Below are 19,906 nucleotides of genomic sequence, written 5' to 3'. Positions count from 1 at the left end.
TTATCTGTTGCCATACCCATGTCAGGGTCTGGGACCACTCAGCTGAATCACCTACTTCATTATATACATGCCATTTTCTAACAGGATATTGTTTCTACTTCTTCCAGATTGCAGAATCTGGATAGAAAAAATGCAGTGGTTATTTCTGTATGTTTCTTTAATGTGAAGCTGCGATTCATCAAAATCATGGAGCTGTTTCCAACTGCTTTGAGATGCATCCCTCATTCTGTGCATGTAGCCGGTGATTGAACTTATTTAGTAAAGGAACTGTGTTGAAACACTTGCTCCTTGAAAGTGTGTTGTGCAACATGCTTTAGGACATATTCTTAAGGCATGCTGATGTAAATGTTAGATAAGTGAAGAATTCAAGTATATTTATATGAATCAACACTAATGTAATCGAGAAGAGAATATGGCCTGATAACCTATCTAAATAGTGGAGCTGGATACCCACTGATTTCTAAACCAGCTTGAAGCTACATTCATCCCAAGAAAAGATTAAATATCTGTAGTTTATTCAAACCTGAGCTGGGTACAGACACTCCCAAATATTTCTCTGTTCCCTATAAATTTTGATCCTTTAAAGTATTCCGCAACCTTAATAACACGCCAGTCAGGCTGTAATAATTGCAGAAAGGCTACCTTGTTGCCCACTGTCACCAGGTAACGAATAACGAAAGACAACTTTGAAATCATGATTGAGAATGTTTCTACACAAACGACAGTCTGACAGTCTTGCCTCTGTGAAGTGTTCAACATTCCTTACAAGATGCGAGAATATTTGCATCACAAATAGTTACACAAGTTAAGTTTCCTGACCTTATGCTGTGCAGTCCAGCGGGCAAAGAACAGCTTAGAAATTACGGCAAATTGTTTGGAATGAAATATTCAGCTGGAAGCTTTTCCTCAGAGCTCAGACAGAACAAAACTTTGAACTTTTGTGATCTCAAAAGGTTTTATTTCCGTTAAAATCATATCACTCGCTTTTATTTTTTCTATTTCAGTTAGTTATGTGCTCCCATATACTGAGAGAATCTAAACACATCAGCCAACTTCAGCAACTGATCAAATGCATTTTTGAAGCTGATATACTGTCTGGGAAGTCATCTTCCTGACTTTCAGTGTAATTCATTGTGCTTCCCAGATTTAGATCATGGTGGAAATTTGGCTCTGGCTTACAGCCATGCAAACCCAGTAACTTTAATGAGTTTCCGTGTGCATAAGTGAGGACATTCCACTTGACTTGCAGAGGCAGATGTTTCACTTTAATGACAGCTAATCTAAAAGCCATTTCTTTTACTCTCATTTCCCTGCAGAAGATTAACCGTGTTATCATATACTGCTTCTGCATCAAGCAATTTCCAATTTGCCAGGGCTCTGAGGAGTCTCTGTCACCATTAATTTAATGTGTTGCATGAAATTATCACTGGCATTATAGTCTGCCTTTGGAGTCTTGGCTATTTCGATCATATTTCAGCTAAACTGGTCTATGTTGGAGTCTGTTGGTTCAGTCAGCCATTACCCAATGACACCTTAGGAAAGTGGCTCATGACTTAGACGGCACAGCACTCCAAAGCTGTGGGATTCAGAAGGCTCTTTCTCCTCCTACTCCTGCTCTGGGTTCCAGGAATGACTTTTTCATATTCATTTGTTCTGTGTGACGCCAGAGGATACTGCAGACCTGCACCTGCCTCACAGACGTGTACAACTCTGACACCCCAAGCACAGGACCAGTGGTTTATTTGGTCACAGAAGTGCTGGGAGGGTAGAAGACAAACGCAGGGTGATATTGCTGTTTGTAGCATTCAGCAGTTGAGACCGGATGAGGACAGGTGGGGAACAAATTGCCATCTCAAATGGCAAGCTTAGAGAACATAAGCCAGTCCCAAAGATATGTCAGGAGAGAGTGGAGACAATCGTGATCATAGTGATATAATGTTCAGTTTCTCACCAACGGGCTGGCAATAGGGGTGCAAGTGAAACCATGGGGCTGCTGTTCTGGTCAGTGGCCAATGCCCACTCTTGGCCTTCCCTTTTGTCATAGCCTGGTGCCACTGACCCTCTGGGTTCCACACCTCGATATAGATGTACAACCAACACATCTAAGACCTGTGCAACTATTCCGTTTTCAATTAATTTCATTTCCAGACTATTTTGGGCATATGATGCATGGCCAAAACCTCCCTGAGGCCTTGACAAGCCTAGTCTGTGTTCCTGAGAACCACTGAGTACTTGTTCTGCGTACAAGGCAAGACTGAGTTTAACCTGCCAGATTAGCTGTGGCTTTAGGTGTCTTACCATCCAACCCGATCGTTTTTGTATTTATATGTTCCCTACACGATTCCAAAAAGTCAAGAGTTACAGAGAATAAGCCAGCATAAGGATTTCCCCACAGACTGTAAAGGAAATTAAGTACAGTATCTGATAATAAGCTTGCATGTGTCATTCCTGAGCTGTGTCACAGTAAATGAGAAAATTTAGCTGTAAAGCCAGAGGGGGAGTGTAGGAGGGAGCAGGAAGCACAGGAGGATGTTAATGATTCCATTCCATTCCTGTTTTGCAGTTTGTTATGCCCCTCAGTTGTACTTCATCTCCAGGTCAGTGCTGCGTACGCCTAGTGCAACCGAGCAAATCTGCTTCATGGGTGTCACGTAGCGTGATGTACAGGGATCTGAAGTCACAAGGGGACCACATTTTTAGATGCAGATCAGTAGTGGATGAAATGAAAAACTGACAGTGATTAGTATTTCCCCACTCAGAATGACCATCTCATGGAGCATCTTGATTGCTTAGAAACCTCAGATGTCATATTATAAGACATTCAAATACTGGTAATACACTCAATAGGTTCTCTAAAAGTCACATTATAATCTTACAATATTAGGACCAGCTCCGAGCACTGGTAATGGTGTAGGGTTTGTTCTTTTAGTATAGAGTTTTAACAATAGAAACCTTTATAGCTTGCTTTTTTTTTTTTTTCCCCCAAATTTGCCAACAGTATTTTTGCAATGCTGTTGCTTTTCTTCTCGTGCATCATTTGTCCATTCCTGGGCAATAAAAACTACTTACTGGAGAAAACAGGTAATTAGCCATCTACATAAATTGCCCCGTGTCTGCATCATTGATGTGTTTGGGTGTTTTCATTGATTGCATTCTCAACTGTTTTGGATGGCTTAAATGCCAGCTAATGCAATCCAATTAAGTCTCCTAATAAACCTGAATGATGAACTGCAATATAATCACGCATCAAGTAGAGATGTAGAGGGAAATGCCACAGAACTGACAGTTTAGAATAGACTGTCATTTTGAGAGACCCAAATCACTTCTCAAGAGGGAAACTTCTAATTGAGTGTAACTCACGGTGGGTTTGGCTTCCAAGACCTGATTCCACACACCTTTTAAGCACACGCTTAAGCCAATTCCTATCCACAAAGCATTTTTCACAGAATCATAGAACAGCCCAGGTTGGAAGGGACCTCAAAAGATTATCTGAGCCAACCTCTCATGGGAAAGGGAGCCTAGACAAGATTATAGAATCATTAAGGTTGGAAAAGACCTCTAGGATCATCAAGTCCAACCCCCAACCCAACACTACCACATCGCCTAAACCACACCATGAAGTGCCACATCTACACATCTTTTATCTAGCACCCTGTCCAATCACGTCTTGAAAACCTCCAGCGATGGGGACTCTACCACGTGCCTGGGGAGGCTGTTCCAGTGATTGATTGTTCTCACTGGGGGGAGTGGGGTGGTGGAAGTCTTTCTTGTATCGAGATGAAACCTTTCCCAGTACAACTTGCACCCGTTGCTCCTTGTCTTCTCCGTGCAGCTCCTTGAGAAGAGAGAGCCTCTGTCCTTTTTGTAGCCACCCTTCAAGTACTGGCTTACTGTGATGATGTACCCCCTGAGCTTTCCCTTTTACAGAGAGAACAGACCTAGCTCCTTCAGTCTTTCCTCACAGGGCAGGTTCTCCAGCCCTTGAGTCATCATGGCCCTTCTCCAGTCTGTCTGCGTAAGCAGGTTACTGACTGAGGCTCCTCCCAGGAGCTTCCCTTACAATTATCCTCTCCATTCCCTAACATTTATTGCCATTTATTAAATTACTTCTTTTCTAGACTTTTCAAACTCATAGGGACATCAGTTTACTCAATTCATAGACATCTAAAAAGTTTGTTCAACAAATACGTGAAGTGCTAAGAGTCCTAGAGGTAAGATTAGGAGTTTTGCTTTAAGCTAAGCTAAGCTAAACTAAGTAGTAATTTTATCAGAAAAGTGCCTTTTAACAGTCCATGATCAGTCACCTGAGCATCAAATGTAGGGTTAAGGTTTCTCAGGTTGATTGTATTGCTGTTATTTTTGTTGTGTTATACACAAATAGCAATGCACGCAAGGCCTGGTTAATGAAGCCTCTAATTCTACAAACACTGGACCTCTCCTGTTTCCAAAAATCCTCATAATATAGGCATTGTAATAGGGGCCAAAAATGTTTTAAAAAATACAGCAGAGAAATAAAACAGACAAGGTGGGAGAGAAGAAATTAACAGTAAATACTATGGACACTTTCTAAACATTACCTAGCATTTTTTTAAATTTTGAAAAGCCTAAGTCCTGTTACCTAAAAGAATGAGTTAAGAACATGTAGACTAAAGGAATAAACTCAGTGTTGCCAGCTTATCCTGGGGAAGGTAGCAACTTTATAATTATCTCTAGGTAGCAGAAATGCAAAGGAGATTTTAGGCAATATGGGGGCCTCAAAAAGAATGCTATTCAAAAAATCTAGATGAGGCAGCTAGAAGCTAAATAAAGTCACACTGGAATATGATGCAAACTTCCAATAGCACCCTGCAAGCAACTTACGTAAAGCCAGCATAGTGTCTCTATGTCAGCTCTGGAGGTCTTTTTCTAAGCCCAAACAGAGGTTATAGATTTAATGGAGTAATCCGCGTGAAATTCTCTGCTCTCTTCTGCCAGATGCCAGACAGGACATAATAGCTCCTCTGGCATCAATGTCTGTTAATCTAATCTTGACTTTGATTCTCTGTGTGACTTACTTTCATCTGTAAAATGGGGATAATACTCTATTTCAGATGCTTGTCAGTATCTCTTCGTTCTGGGTACGAAGTGCTTTGAAGATGACATTTTTACATTTTACATTATTGTAAGAGAGCTGCGGATTGTCATCAAACCCTCTCCCCAATCAGTGACGCTGGTAAAGGTCACCCCTCTGTTCTGTGTCTGATACCCACTTGTTTATTCGTACAACTGCCTCTGGCACAAGAAAAGGCAGAGCCTCAGCCCTCGGCAGGAGCAAGAGAGCACCCTGGGCACGCCACAGTATGCAGCCCACTGGTACAGACTTGGTGTTTACTTTGTTGACAGTGGCAAGGGTTAAGAAGCAATAAAAACATTTAGATACCTTCCTATAGGCATGACACTGCCTAAGCTTCAGCCCCAGAGTCTTTGCTGTACGTTGGAAGCCACGTGCTGCTTAGGCACCCTGTAGTGCATGCTTCTGAGAGGGAACCGCATGCCAACCACGTAGTACCTCATGGGAAACTCCAACCACAGAGGTGCATCTCAAGCCCGAATCCTTTTCTAGTGGGCAGTCAGGTACCTCTCTGCATCTCCAGAGCCAGGGACCATTACTAATGTAAGGCACCTCCAGCAGTTACTATGCAGAAGAACTGACCAGACCGCTCTACCTTCTTTTATCCTCCAGCTCCTGGCACTGCCACGGCCACTTCCCACACAACCACCAGTTCATTCAGGATGCAAGTTCAAGACATCTTCAGACTGAATGACGCAAACCTTCCAGCTTCCACAACAGCGTCCTAATTGTCAGTGGGCATGCGAGAAAGAGGTAAGGTATGGGTGAAAAGGGGAAGTTCGCTGGAAGTTAAGCATATTTATAAGCATTCTGATAATTCAGGACTTCACACCATCAACAGACTTGCCCAAACCAAGTGTAATGGTTTACTGAAGAGGATCTTACGCTTTGGTCTTTTAAGTTCAATTAAACAATATGCGCATGGTGTCTAAATGCATATGACTATGGTTATATACTCTAAATTTTCCGACTAGTCTGAATATCTTTCCTTGAAAAATGGAATGATCTTCTGTCATTTGCAAGATATAAACAGTATATTTAATGGATATTACAGCTGAAATTTGGATGTGCTCTGTAGCTGAAAATAATTTCAAGTAAAATATCTTAAATTCATTTTGTTTGTAATCCATCTTCCCATACAGCAAAATAATGCAAAAATATACCTTTTAAGTCGTGTGCATATAATTTTAAAACATTGTGTCATTAAAAAAGTAATAGCAATATTCATCACTGTACTGAAATTAAGTGTATGGAAAATGAGACGCTGCCTTCCAGAAGTCATCTTCCTGCCATAGATAACTTGAAAAATGTCTTGGGAAAGAAGTAAAGCATGTAATGTAAAATGAGAACTTGCCTAAGAATGAATTACTGTAATAGGAGAGACTTTTCTAAATGCTAACACGCTAGGAAATGGTCTTGTCCACTAACGGACAGCATTGCTTGTGCCTGCTGCACAGTCTGTTTTCCAGTCTAGGTATAAAACCAACTGATTTCAAGTGTGGTGGAAGGGGTTAATTCTCCCTGGTAAGTCTCTGAGCAGAGCATTTAATTCATTGGGCATTCTAAGCCACCTGTGTGTGAGAGTGAAGGTAAGAGGGAAAGAGTGAGGGAGATTTAGGCACAGTATTTTGCAAGACCATTACTGGGGAGAGCCTGTTAAAGAGATCGATGCTGATAACATGAATAAGCATTTGTTCGTGACTGCCAGAAAACATAAACACGCCGATTACCTCCCAGAAACTACACAAGCCACCTGACCTCTGCAGCTGAAAAACATTCTCCACAAGACAGAGGTAAGACAACTTCACGTTTTTACCTGCTTCTCTGTGCGAAGTGCATGCGTTTAGGAATTCACTGCAGAAACCATTGCATGCCTTTTACATGTAATGCCACCAACGTCTGTTATTTTTTTCTTCTGATGTTGTTCAAAGGATCATTATGTCTAAAGGGAGGGTGGATGAAGAGTTTTGAAACATCATCTAAACTTCAAGGTTTTCCCAATTCTGAGCCAGTTTGGATGTGCACCTGCTAGGACTTATTTACACTACACACCTCTGGTAGCCAACCAGCTATAGGAAGATATTTGAGTGCTGATTTTTATTTTTTTTATGCTAGTTGACAGATGACAGGGTTACACTGCCTCTCAAAGACAAACCCACTATTTGTGAGCACAATGAGTTATCCTCCGTAGCCGGCATCCCTGCTACAATAAATCAAAGGGTAGCATCCAGCTGTTGTCCTGGAGGCATTCATTGGGCTGATTTACTGGGGGCTAGGCTGTTTGGTTTTCTCTTCTTTTAATGTCACCCTATAGCTTCAGATTGTCTTCTGTATTTAAGGTAAATGCATATACTAGATTCATTTCTATAGCAGTTTCTTAAATACTCCTTTCACTCTTCAGAAAGCAACTGCTTAGGCTGAGGTTAATGAAGACATTTACTAGCGTTGGACAGTACTGGAACAGTGCATGCTGTCCTCGTTACTAAACCAAACTAGGGATGCTGATAGTAATTCTGACAATTTTAGACATGCATTATAAATCTTGGTTCAGGGGAGTTTTCCTATTTAGATTAACTCATATATACAGAAGAAATATATCTTTGTATGTGTGTAACTTGAACATTGAAACCCCGATCACAACAGAGATTAGCTATCTTTCCAGACTAGTGGTTTTTTATTGTGCTAAAGACAGAGGTAAACAACAAAAGAGTTTTTAAGCAGTCACTTTGAAGAGTTTTGAAGCTACTCCCCATACCCCTGCCTTCCTCACACACACGCACACACATAGACGCAGAGGAGGTGGTAATCTGTAATCTGCACTAAAGAAGAAATGTGGAATATTTCACATGCAAGTGGTTTCAGATCTGGTATTGCTGTTCTACCGTGATATGGGGATAGATACACTTGCTGGGTTGTACATGGTGAATAAAACTGACTGAAAGGAAAAAAAAAAATGAAGAGTTCACATGTTTAAAAAAATCCACTCTTAACTGCCCCATCTGTTCTGAGTGAGGAATATTTGTTATCCATCAGTAGCAGAATCCAAAGCAATGGAATCAAAGTGAAACGCAAAGCTGCACTACAAGGTAGCATAAGCATGTGCTTTGGCTATTAGCACATTCATTTTCATTCCTTGTTGTGCCCCCACTAGAATGAAGTGTCACCCAGTCCTAAAACTCTCATAAGTTAAATAGAACGCAGTATTCCATATTGCTGTGTTTTCCTCTGTTGAAAGAGGAAAGGACTCATAAAGAAATCAGAATGGAAAAAAGCAGACATGTGGGACAAAAAGAAGTATGAAATTCACTGGTAAACTGCCTGTCTTTGTGTTCTCACCTGTGGGTGACTTTGCAAAACAAGCTGCTTTTGCGGTTGGTATCAGAGACGAGGAAAACTATCTTTTCCACAGAGCAATTCTTGTTGAATTACTGTTGGAAGAAAACTGTCCATCTAAGACAGGTTGCAAAATTTTTTCTTGCTAGATTTTGCAGTGTCCTTCTTTTTGCATGTGTGAGTCAAAAATCCCTATCTATGTATGGTGCTTGTATATGTGCATACATTATAGAATTGGGGAATGAAGCAGTAAGAGAAGTTTTCCAGCTAATCAGTTCTCATTTCTAAAGCCAGAGTCAAAACATACGATCAACCAGTACTAAAGCAACGCCCTTTCTGCAAGATTTGTGCTGAATTTTCAGAGACATTATTGCATGATGAAGTGCAGGGTCCTTTCCAGTCCTTCCTTGGAAGCTGCATCTGCATTATGCCGGTTTGACAATGGCGCTGCTGCATCAAAGCAGAAACAGCTCTTCACACTTGGATGTGCTTGCAATACCCAGAACAGAAGGTTTAGCCGTTCCAGGGGAATAAATTTATAGAAAAGTTCTACACCACAGCCACATCACCCTCCACTAGGAGTTGCCCTGAGTTCTTGTGGAATGTCACACCGCAGGTACTTGCCAAGGCCAGCCCATCAGAGCCCTTCAAAAGCCGCTGCATTAACCACCTCGTATGGAAGTGATGTCCTGACAGAAGTCGCATGCCCACATCACTTGGAAGGCTTTGGATGACTGCCTAAAATCAAGATTTATATGTGACTTTTTGCACTGAGAGAGCATTCAGGGCAAAGTACAAAGCCCTGGCCTCCAGAGGTATGTGGTTTTTCTCTCGCATCTTGGTATGGATCAGTTAATAGGAGATACAAAGTGTAACAGATAGAGAAGGCTACCTTGTTTCCATGGCAACAATACTTAAGACACATCATACTAAGGATGATGTCAGTGCCATGTCCCGTTTGGGTTTGATTGCTTAGGACACTGAGGTTTTTACATTTGATGTACCTGTTTAATACCTGCGGGAGAACACCCGAGCACTGGCTGCGAAATAACTACCCTGTTCATGCAATCCCTGATTTTCTTGGAGTACACAGAGAGCAGCCACCATTGGAAAACCTATTCCGATGACCCAGCGCACTCAGTTACATCAATACTAGACACAACAAATTGTCTTAGGGCTACGTGAATGAGTTGTTGGGAGAAGGTCATAGTCAGCACTGAGGAAAGACCATGCCAGACCTCAGGATGGCAGGGAAGTAAATTAGGTAATATGTTCTCATATAATCCTAGCACAGGGTTTCTGAGCTACACATCACCGATCGCAAAGCAAACATATGCAGAGAAAAAAAAATGCACAACCCTTCACAGTTTTTAGAATCAGTTCCTTCTCAATGAAGAGCTGAAGGTCAGTTTGACATTGCAGGTTACTAAGGCATAGCAACCAAACCTCTGACAAAGGTAGTAGTATCCCTGAATACTATCTTCTCCCAGCACAGTGGCCCAGGTATAGCCATGGTTATTCCTGATTCTCCAAGGGAAACATGAAAGCAAAAATGTTCACGGCACTGAATCCAGTACAGTCTCCCAGGCAAGTGAGGCAGTGGCTCACCTGTTTGCTGTTCAGGGTGGAGCTCTCTGACCATACATTCCTCCCAGAACTGAGAAACTTTCCCAAGAAGAAAAGCATTGCATAAAAGCTCCAGACCAGCTCCCTCTCTCTATACGGAACTGTAATAGTTCTGCGCGGTTTGGGACGCCTTATGTCTGAGGAAGCTCCTCTTTAGTAAATAGTCATACAAGGGGTCCTAAAGTTCATGGTAAGAACACCCTAAAAGGAGGCAGTTATCCACATTGGCTACCCAATCCCCACCCCGCCAGGATCCAAGTGTGAAAATCTATGATTTGAGGCTTTTTTAAACTGCAACTCTGCCATTGCAGGCTCTTACAAATCCAAATTCCAGTAACAGAAGAACCTGCTTTAGTTACAAAGCAAGCAAAAAGGGAAAAATCCTTTCAAAGTAGCCCAACACAAACAGCAAATACCTCATTGCTTCGTATATTTTGCATCTATGTTGCTTTGGGGAAAGAGCACGTCTTCCAATAACTGAAAACCCCTGGAAGAAACTGTAAAATAAGCGTATGTAAAATATGTCAGATAAGGGTATGTAAAATTTGTAAAATAAAGGTCTAATGGATCGTGAACTGGACCAGCAGATGGAAGTAAAGGAAAACTGCAGGCGATGACTGCCACTGTAACTTTGACAAGTCACAACACTCCTGTGCCTCAGTTTCTGCATTAGGAACTGAACTTCTTGTAGCAATACCTGGTTGAAATACATTGCAGAAGATAAAAAAAGATATAATTTATTTGAATGTGAGATTTACCAAAAAAAAAACCAAACACAAAAAAAAACCCCACACGCACTTCAACTTTGCATCATCACTTCTTCTTTGCCATAAAGGCTACAAGGTGATACTGAGACTGTACCAGAAACCAAAATACGTCTTTCCCCTAAGAAGCCATGAACAGAACGGGGACCTCACTGCACTAGCGAAGGACTGTCAAAATGACAGATTGCTCTATTTCAGTGACCACACAAAGTTGCTCAAGACAATCAAAATTAATGATTCCGCAAATATGTCCTTTGCAGTTGCTGGTGCTTCTCCTCATACAGCAGAGAAGCACCTCTTTTTTTTATTTTTTTTTTTCCAAAAAACCCCTTTCTTACAGCACAACAATTTAAATACTTGTTACCGGATTTCCCATCATGAAGAGAAACATCTGATAAAAACAAGATGCATCATTCTTAAAATCATACTGTCTAGTATTACTCTGTGTCTATCAAGGTGTATTTTATAGCTCATCTCCCCTCACAAACTTCAGCACGAACTAGAAATGTATCATGTCACAAGATCCTCTCCCCCCCATAAAAGTCCTTTACAAAATATTCAAGTCTTCCCAGCCTCAGCACGTCTGTACTAGGGGCACAAATCTGCACTCTCACGCGATTACAGCTCCCTTGACTGCCTTAGTGATAGCTCTGCGTGCCCCTCCTTCGGGGATAACTTGCCAATAGATGCATCAAGTAAGAAAAGAAAATATTTCCTTCCAGGTTAAAAGGTACGAAAGGATTCTCCTCAGGAATGTCCACATCAAATTTTTCCGATGTATTTCATCGGCAAAAGCGCCAGTGGTTTATTTCACCAGTACCTTAAGAACAACCACCAATTTCAGCTGCCTGAGGTCCAAGCACATGGGATTTCACCATCTGCTTTCTGTATATTCTGCATAATTTAATTGTCTGAGAGCACACACTGATGGGATGTTCATTAGCTGCAACAATTACTCCTAAGCCTACGGGCCGCTCTGATCGCATTCAGAGCCTGTCCTGGCCCTGCCTCGCTGTTGGGCACATCCTATTGGCTTCCAAGTGACTTGGTTATACTTGCCTGGAAAAGGCAATGCGTACATATACCTAAGACACTTAAATTATATGCTGTGTTTGCCAGTCAGTCTAAATTTTAATCTTAAGAGGATAAAAACAACTTTTCCCAATAGGAAATTATATTAGTAGTCAGGCACTTGCTTTACTTCATCGCGACAGCTGCAAACTTCTGGTTGACTGCTCTGGGCTGTGCACTGCTATTGCTCACCCAGATGCTGACTTAGTGTAGAAAAACAGGTAAAAAGATAATTTAAAGCAGGACCTGAAGGAACATGATAAGCTTACTAATCCATTTTCTCCCTTTTCTGCCATTCTCTAACCCAAACAGCCTCAGCACTACCTAAACCATTTGTCACTGATACGCGCCTGAGAAGCGGCACACGTAAAGTGTTTTCATTACAAATACCAAGCAGTTTACTTCAGAGCTAAACTGAAAGAGTAATAGAAATACGAAATATTTGTCACTGGTGACCTTCCAGTCTAATGTTCAGATTGGCCTAACATAACCTTTAGAAAATGCAAGCCAATGCCATTGCTACGCCCAAAGTCCCTTGTACTTCCTATTGGAAACGGTGCATCTTTTCCTTGGCTCTACAAGAAGGCGGCGCCATTACAGATGCAGAAAAAGATTCTTGATATAGTTCCCACTTCCTCCCAAAATTTAAGGAAAAAAAAGTGTTTTCTTTATGATTAGATTAATGCTTTTTGAGGGAATCTTTGAATTTTCTAGGGGACATAAGAGAGAGCTACATTCTTGGTGCTCACGTGTGACCTCAATTAAGTTGCTTTGGGCCATGCTCAAATAATTTATGACAGATGTTACTCAGGACTTTGCAAGTCCTCTGTCTCTTGATTGCCTGGGGGGGCTAGGGCCTGCGCCCTGAGTAGCAGGCACCCTGAGTCGCTCAGAGCACTCCTGGCCTCGGGGACCGCGTTAGTCACACTACAACAGGCATGCGCAGAGAGCAGGAGGAACAAAGCCCGTAGATTCTTGGCATCTGGATTCTCCACCTCTGAAATAGGCAAAATAACACCCTTCGGTATCTTATAGCCGTGTTACAAGAATAACTACATTAAATCCCGTGAGGTGCTTGTCTGTCACGCTATTATGGACCTTAACTAGGTAGACCTTCCTCAGAGCCAGCTACGCTGTCAGGCAACAATAAAACTGTTCAGCAATAAGCAAGATTCACAGGAAACTAATCATTTGTTAGATGTAGAACTTCCTGCAAACAGAAATAAGAGATCACTTAACTCATCGTTAGATATGTAGGTTTGTCCTTGTAAGCAACCTTCCCTTCTGTAGCTAGTTTTCACATATGGACACCCAGGACCTGCAAGTGCCTTGATTTCTGTCAGATCTTTGTGTATTTATACTCCTCTTCAGATGGGGGGATGAGAATAGCTGCCTTCACACTTGACAGAAGCCTAAGATAACATGACTGTGAATAAAAAGGCAAGTTCTCATAGGGGTTTTGAGGCAGAGCACTGACTAGAAAAGGAGGCTTAGGCTCCTGGCAGAAGAAACCGGCATTCATTGTTCCCTGCCCCATTCACGGAAGCAGGTCTGCGTTCGCACTGTCGGAACGTTCTGCGTGTGCGTTCCCAGTAAACAGGGCTGCCGCAAAGAAATCCCTGCTCTGCTCTCAGCACTTCCTCCTGGATACACACAAAGCTTGGAGTGCTGCTGAAGCACTCGTGTCGAGAGAGGTACCAACTTTAAAATTTATACAGCGTGAACTTTGGCAGCGAGCTCAATAAACCAGCCGGGACTGGCGGGGTGGGGGGGGGGGTGGAAACAGGGACGATGACACAACCCAACCTGCTTCTCCCTCATTCCACAGTCAGTTCTGGAAAAGAATAAAACAAAACCCAAGGGAAATCACATGCCTATCCTGCCCTTGGTTTTACTGCCTTTCTTAGTTGTTACCAGAAAGATTTCCAAGCAGTAGCATAAAAGACTTCTGCGCATAGCCTGCAACGCTCTATAAATCGGTGTTTTCAAACAGGAAACTGTTCCCATATGTTGCACCCAAAAGCTGCCAGCACTCTCAGAGCCAGAGGGTTTCAATAGGTTTGCACCACTTTGACTTCACGCTTCGTCTGCAGGCACAGCAGCCAAACAACCTGGCGGCGGATTTCAGGAAAGCTAGAGGAAACTTAGGAGAAGCTGCAGCAGAGCAGAGCTTGTGCTGCTTGCAAGCTCCGAGTGCACAGCCCTGTCTGCTGCTGCGATGCAACCCCTCCTCCCCCTGCTGCTCAGGAGCTTTTGCCTGGAGCTGGGAACTGCACACGGCTGAGCTCCCAAGTCTGAGCATGGCTCTGAGAAGACCACGAAGCTGGAGGTCACAGACTCCTGCAGACCTGGGAGCTGGCACATGTTCTAGGAGCCTTCTACTTCCCAAACCCTTCATCTGTGCTAAGGACAGAGCAGACACAGCTCAAAGGCGCTCACACCTGGAAGGATCTCCATTTGGATTCTACTGCTGTTAACAGAGCCCTGCAGACCTACTCGCATCCACAGTGGGAAAAGAGGAAAATTCTTTGAGACGGCAAGACACTTTTGAAAGTGGGGAGTGGAAAGAGGCAGTTTTTCCCCTCCTTCCCTGTTTGGGAGAAAGGAGTTGCCCAACCTGGTCATGAGACTGTTCCATACTTCCCCAAAGCAGGCTCCTGAAGTTCTGACACTGCACCACTGGGAGCCTCGGGTAGCGTAGCCCAGAGCAGCCCCCCGCAGCACACCCTGGGCGCAGGCAACCTGCTAGGCACGGGAGATGGAGAATGAGGTTGGCAAATCTGTGGACAATCAAATGGACAGATACATGTAATAATTTGGAAGTTTTCTTTATCTTTGCTTTTATTCTGCTTCGTTTTTTCTCCCTGATTTGTCATGCATTTATCCCTATATTGATTTAGCTGTGCTGTTAATTATTTTTTACCCTCCCTTCCTCAATTTAGAGTTACAATAATGGGGAAATCAGAAAGTCAAATGGATATTGTGGAAAAATCAACAAAATCTGGGAAGAAATCCTGGAGCTTTGTGGCAATCGGTCTGGCTGTCTTGCTGCTCCTCATGACTTGTGCAGTGGTCGCCCTGGTGATCCTGTATGCCAGCAGCAGAGGTAAGGAACCTGTGAATAATTCTGCTCTTCCCTCTGCAAACAACATACAAATCTTTTTGCAGAGCTAAATGAAAACAAAAATACGGGGAGACGGGGAGGTCACCTCTGTGAGAGACGTGGCATCTCTGCCTTGTTCCCAGCTCATGCACAGAGAGGGTTGTGTTGGATTTTATTTCATTTTTAAATTATGTGAGAGTCTATGGTTTTAAACCATAAGAGTCTATGGTTTTAATTCTATGCATTTTGCTGAATTCAACATTGTGTTGACAAGGTAAAAAAATGTTGCAGTATTTTAGAGGGGAAAGCGTGCGTCTGTGTGTAAAGCTCGACATTTCCTTATTTTATAGAAGTCTGAGTCAAGATTCATTATTGTGAGGAGTTAGAAAGCAACAGCTGCTTAGGAGATCTGAAGGGGAGATTGCTTGTTACAATGGGAAAGCTTTTTTTTAAAAAAAAAAAGGAAAGAAAAAGATGACAGCGTGCTGCTGAGGAAAGGGAGACTTTTTTACTATTTCATCAGGCAATTTGATCTCTAGGTGAGCTTTGGTTCAGTGATTTTCATGGAAATGTCGTGCCGGGAACCTGACACCAAGGCATATTACTTCGAGGTGCTTTGCCTAAACGTTAACTGCAGAGCACGCTTACTCTCAAAACTAAGTTTTTCCACTAGCGCAGCAAATGCAAAGTCCTATTTAAAAATCCTGTGAAGCAGTCTGCATGGTTGGTAGCAGCACCTGCCTCATGTTTGTCATTTCCATGAATGCCTCTTGGATTCAGAGCTTTGCTAAAACACTAGAGAATCCAACTAAGACGTATGAATAGCAAAACCGGAGCAAGGCTTTGTTTTCTCCTTACATTGTCTCTGCATCCCCTGCCTAGAGTGAACTGCTTTCTTCAGCACTTGTAGGTACAACACTGCACAATTCTGAGTAACAATTAAAGCCTTTTTATTGTTTACTCCTTTTGCTACTGGCAATTGAACGTTACCAGCATTTGTCCCAGTGTCAGATGAAGTCTCTGAGTACTTGGTATTCTTAACGCTTACCAGAAAGGTACTTATATTTATTCTATTAGCTCAGGAGACAGAAGGAAAAAAAAATTCTCCTGAGCAAGGTCTAGGGTAGGAGTTTCGGCATCAAAATATTGATCAATGCAGAATTTTGTTGCTTGCATGCATAAAGAATTTGAGAAATCTGCTCTACATCTTGCTTCTTGGGTTCAGGCAAATCAGAATTCAGGTATTAATAATATTTGCCCAAGTGTTGGTGTCTCATCCAAATCCATGGGAAGAGTCTGTGCATGTAAAGGAAGTGCTAACTACCACACTTTTGGGATGAAAGGCTTATCTGTGAGAAAGCAGTTCCAAAATCTAAATATTTTTGCAGGCTCATATCAGCAATTAAACTTTCATTGGAAATGTTTCCCAGATTCAGACGTTCCTGTGGGAGGTGATTGCGGAGCTGATACGCTGCTTATCCTGCACAGCGTGCAGCTCCTCCTGGCTGTTTTCTCATGCCTTAAAGGACTGTGTTCAGCACTGACCTAGAGCCAGCGTCTCCCTCTCTCAGTTTACATTTAAGCGTACATAGTTGAACTATGGCAATAGAGGACACCAAGATGCAGTCATACCCTACAACAGCCACGAGCTTTGGGTAATTCACAGGTAGGAACTGAGCAGCAGCAACTTTAGTCTACACTATCTTTTAGATGAGTGTCTATATGGACTACCTGGGTCTAACACAGAGAAAGCAAGAGCTCCTCAGTGCAACCAGTGAAGGTTCCTGCCGAACAGCAACGTTTTTTGGCTTGAAAAGTTTTGCCCAAATACTCCACTTGGTTCTGTTTTGATGTTACATCTGGGCCGATACCCAGCGCTCAGGCAAAAGGCTTAAGTTTCTCTTAGACTTACCAAGTGAAAAGCACACGTTGCTCAAAGCTACATAAGTATAAAGCCTACACAGCAACAGGGAAAAAAGATGTAGCTGAGCAGCATTCTTGTGATAGAACCAATAATGTTATCCTTGCCTTGGGATTCCTTTATTTCTAATTTCATTCAAATGTTAATTCTGAAACGTGTATGGGATGCTGGATTGTTTACTAAGAGCAGATTCAGATTTGCCACTTCATCTTCGTATGACCTTTATCAGGATGACACTACCCAGGCAGGCTTCTGAAAAATAAATCTGTTCAGCTAATGGAAAATTAAAAGGATTACCCATCCTCCCATATGTTCTCTCCTTTTTTATATACGAAGGTATACATATGCTTTGTGGTTCAGGGAGCATATTTTTGTTCTGCTTGTGTACAGCTTGCAGAAAAGCATTGTGGTGCATGAAACAGGCCTCTGTTTATGGCAATAATGCCTGTAATACATGTTAATACTGACTCTGATTTTTATCTATATACCCAGACAACAAAAACACTGAAGCTTTCACAGCGAGGCAGTTATATAGTTCTAGAAGCAGTTTGGGGATTTCTGACATCCAAAGAAGTTTTCATACCCACAAAACCTTGTCTAAATAAGCTAAAAGAAAATATAGGAAGAGTAGCAGAGTAATATTTGGGTGATCATAGGAAAGGAAGCAGACAGAACTGAAGTCATTTGGTTCTGAATCGGAACGCACCATGCTCTCAATCTTTCCATCACACCCACACGTACATCTTGCAGCCTTTTCACAGCTCTTTCTCAGCTATGTTCTACAAATATTTACTAAACTCCAGATCTCATCACTTGTTGGAAAGGTTACAGTCTGAAGAACATTTCAACACTTACTGCAGCTGACACATCAAGTCGCAGTCAGTGACTTCTCCAGACAACTTAGTTACAAACAGCTTCCATTCTCACCTAATTGCTGGTCTTGACGGCTCAGAAGTCACGTTATTAGTTTAATTGATATTTTATTCTGGCTTCTAGGTTTGCAGGGTTTCTCACAAGTAAGATTCGCAGATAGATTGTGCGTGTGTGCCTGTGTCCCCAGAGGTCGTCACTGTTCACATCTATTATACAGGCTGATATAAAGCTGGAGGGCATGCTTACGCACCTATGCTCTACCCTTTTAGGCAGGCTACAAACAAAGAGAAGTACCACACTTGGATTAAGACCACCTTGTTCTGGGAGTAGATTTCAAAAAGTCACATTGTGCTCCTGCATTTCCTATGCTGTGAATGCGATTAACGTGCACTTGAATAATAGATTTGCAAGAACCTGCTGACTGGAGGCAGTTCTAAAGTGGTCTCTGGCACGCTAAGGGAAGGTTGTGGCCGAGATCTGGCCTGTCTCCTGGACCAATGCCTAGTCATTGTTTGACTTCATGAATGATCGTTGATGAGGCATCTATTCAAAGGAGGTAGAGGTTATAAAGAAGTGTCAGCTAACACAGAAGTCATGATGAAGGGACATTTGGGTGGCAAGACTCTTCTCGAGTCTACTCAGAGGGAGCTACATGAGTGTAAAGCATGAATGTAGCGTGACAGGCCATACAGGGCTGCAAAAGTGGGCAAATCCTCAGTTTACTGATTCTCACATGAAATTCTGTCCCAGCCACGCTTATAGATAAGCCTTCAGTAAAAAATCATAAGCAAGGTGGAATAAAAACCAAACCCTTGTGTTATGGAGCCCATTCAAAGACACTGACATCTGGGATAGACAGCCCTCTCAGAGGAAGAGAAGCTAAATGTGGCAATTACATTATTTCTTGCAAACAATTCACAGTTAAAACAGCCACAAAGGCAGTTTGCAGTGCTGACAGCGCTTCTGCAGATGATGTGTGTCAGAAATAGATACGGTGCTGAAAGGTAAAGCTCACGCTTGACTGCCTGATGACTACTGTGGATCTAATTGTCCCACTGTGTGCCATCCCCAGCCATCTGTGGTCCTCAAAACACGCAGGGGGAAAACAGTAAACGTAAACTGTATGTTTCAGAGGCTGTACAGAATTATTTGATTCACTTTTCTTGTCTAAAAAGGAACTTCAATAAGGCTGTGAAAAGCAACTTGTATTTTAAAAAAATTGCCCTTCAAAAGATGAAGTGCTGAAGAGGACTACAGTGCTCTACAGATCTCCGAATTTATTCTTATACTCTGCTGCTGACCCGTAAATGTAATACTGTTTGGTGGCTTCTTGTGAAGTCAAATTAAGACAACAGAATTCTCTACAGTGAATCCAGGGAGTTCTGACGCACGTCGCAGCTCTGCCATTTTGCAGGTGACCAGCTCTGCAGCAGGGTCTAGAGTGCTTATGTTCCCTCATTTTCTTCCACCTGGAACAGTCCCACAGCTAAGGTCATTAAAGCTTACCTTCCCTTATCAGTTCTCTGACGGTGCTCTGTCAGACAAAGTGAGGAAAGCCTTCAGCCTGCAGAGCGTTCAGTGGGTCTTTTCTACGTACAAGACTATCAACAGAGCAAGAGTATGACTCTCTTAATGAAGTAAAACGCAAGGGTAGTACTACAGAGGTCCTGAATTTTGAAAGCCATGAAGGAACTCAGTACTACACAAAGTAGTTCCAGTGAAGAAATCTTTCTGGCCCATTTCTGTTCTCTTGACGTCCCTCTGATAGTTCTAAAGTGTAAATCCAAGGAAGGTTATATCTCAGAAGAAAGAGGTGGGAAAATGGAGTGATTCATTTTAAGAGAAGAAATGTTGTAAGAAGCTAGATCCTAGATGAACTTGGCTGTGGGAGAAGTGGGAGGTAAGGTTTGAGGGGAGGAAACAAGTATTGATTCCCCACAAACACTTCCACTGATCTATTTACTTCTATGCAGGCTTGGGAACATGGGATTCAGAGCTCAATCTGTGCTGATTTTCCTCTGCTACAAATCACTATCTACATATCTTGCGTTATCATCAAACATGAGCCCATGTTCGACTTATGATTTTACATTCAGGAATTTCCC

The 19,906-nt window shown here is 42.4% G+C and overlaps 1 protein-coding gene across 5 annotated transcripts in view; it reads left to right on the top strand.

The window, feature by feature from the left end:
- The first annotated feature begins 14,518 nt into the window (after positions 1 to 14,518).
- MMEL1 (membrane metalloendopeptidase like 1) overlaps positions 14,519 to 19,906 on the top strand; it is a 30,337-nt gene continuing 24,949 nt past the window's right edge. For 4 of the 5 annotated variants that reach the window (XM_075113935.1, XM_075113932.1, XM_075113937.1 and 1 more), the window contains exons 1-2: positions 14,536 to 14,712; positions 14,847 to 15,010. In XM_075113935.1, coding sequence (XP_074970036.1) covers positions 14,663 to 14,712; positions 14,847 to 15,010 — 214 coding nt within the window. In that variant the 5' untranslated portion in view covers positions 14,536 to 14,662. Of the gene's footprint in view, positions 14,713 to 14,846; positions 15,011 to 19,906 lie in introns of all 5 variants that reach the window. The other variant, XM_075113933.1, reaches the window with a different exon arrangement.

The sequence above is a fragment of the Phalacrocorax aristotelis genome, chromosome 19 (genome assembly GCF_949628215.1).
Source record: "Phalacrocorax aristotelis chromosome 19, bGulAri2.1, whole genome shotgun sequence".
Lineage (NCBI taxonomy): Eukaryota > Metazoa > Chordata > Aves > Suliformes > Phalacrocoracidae > Phalacrocorax > Phalacrocorax aristotelis.
This window is presented reverse-complemented; position numbering and strand designations above follow the sequence as displayed.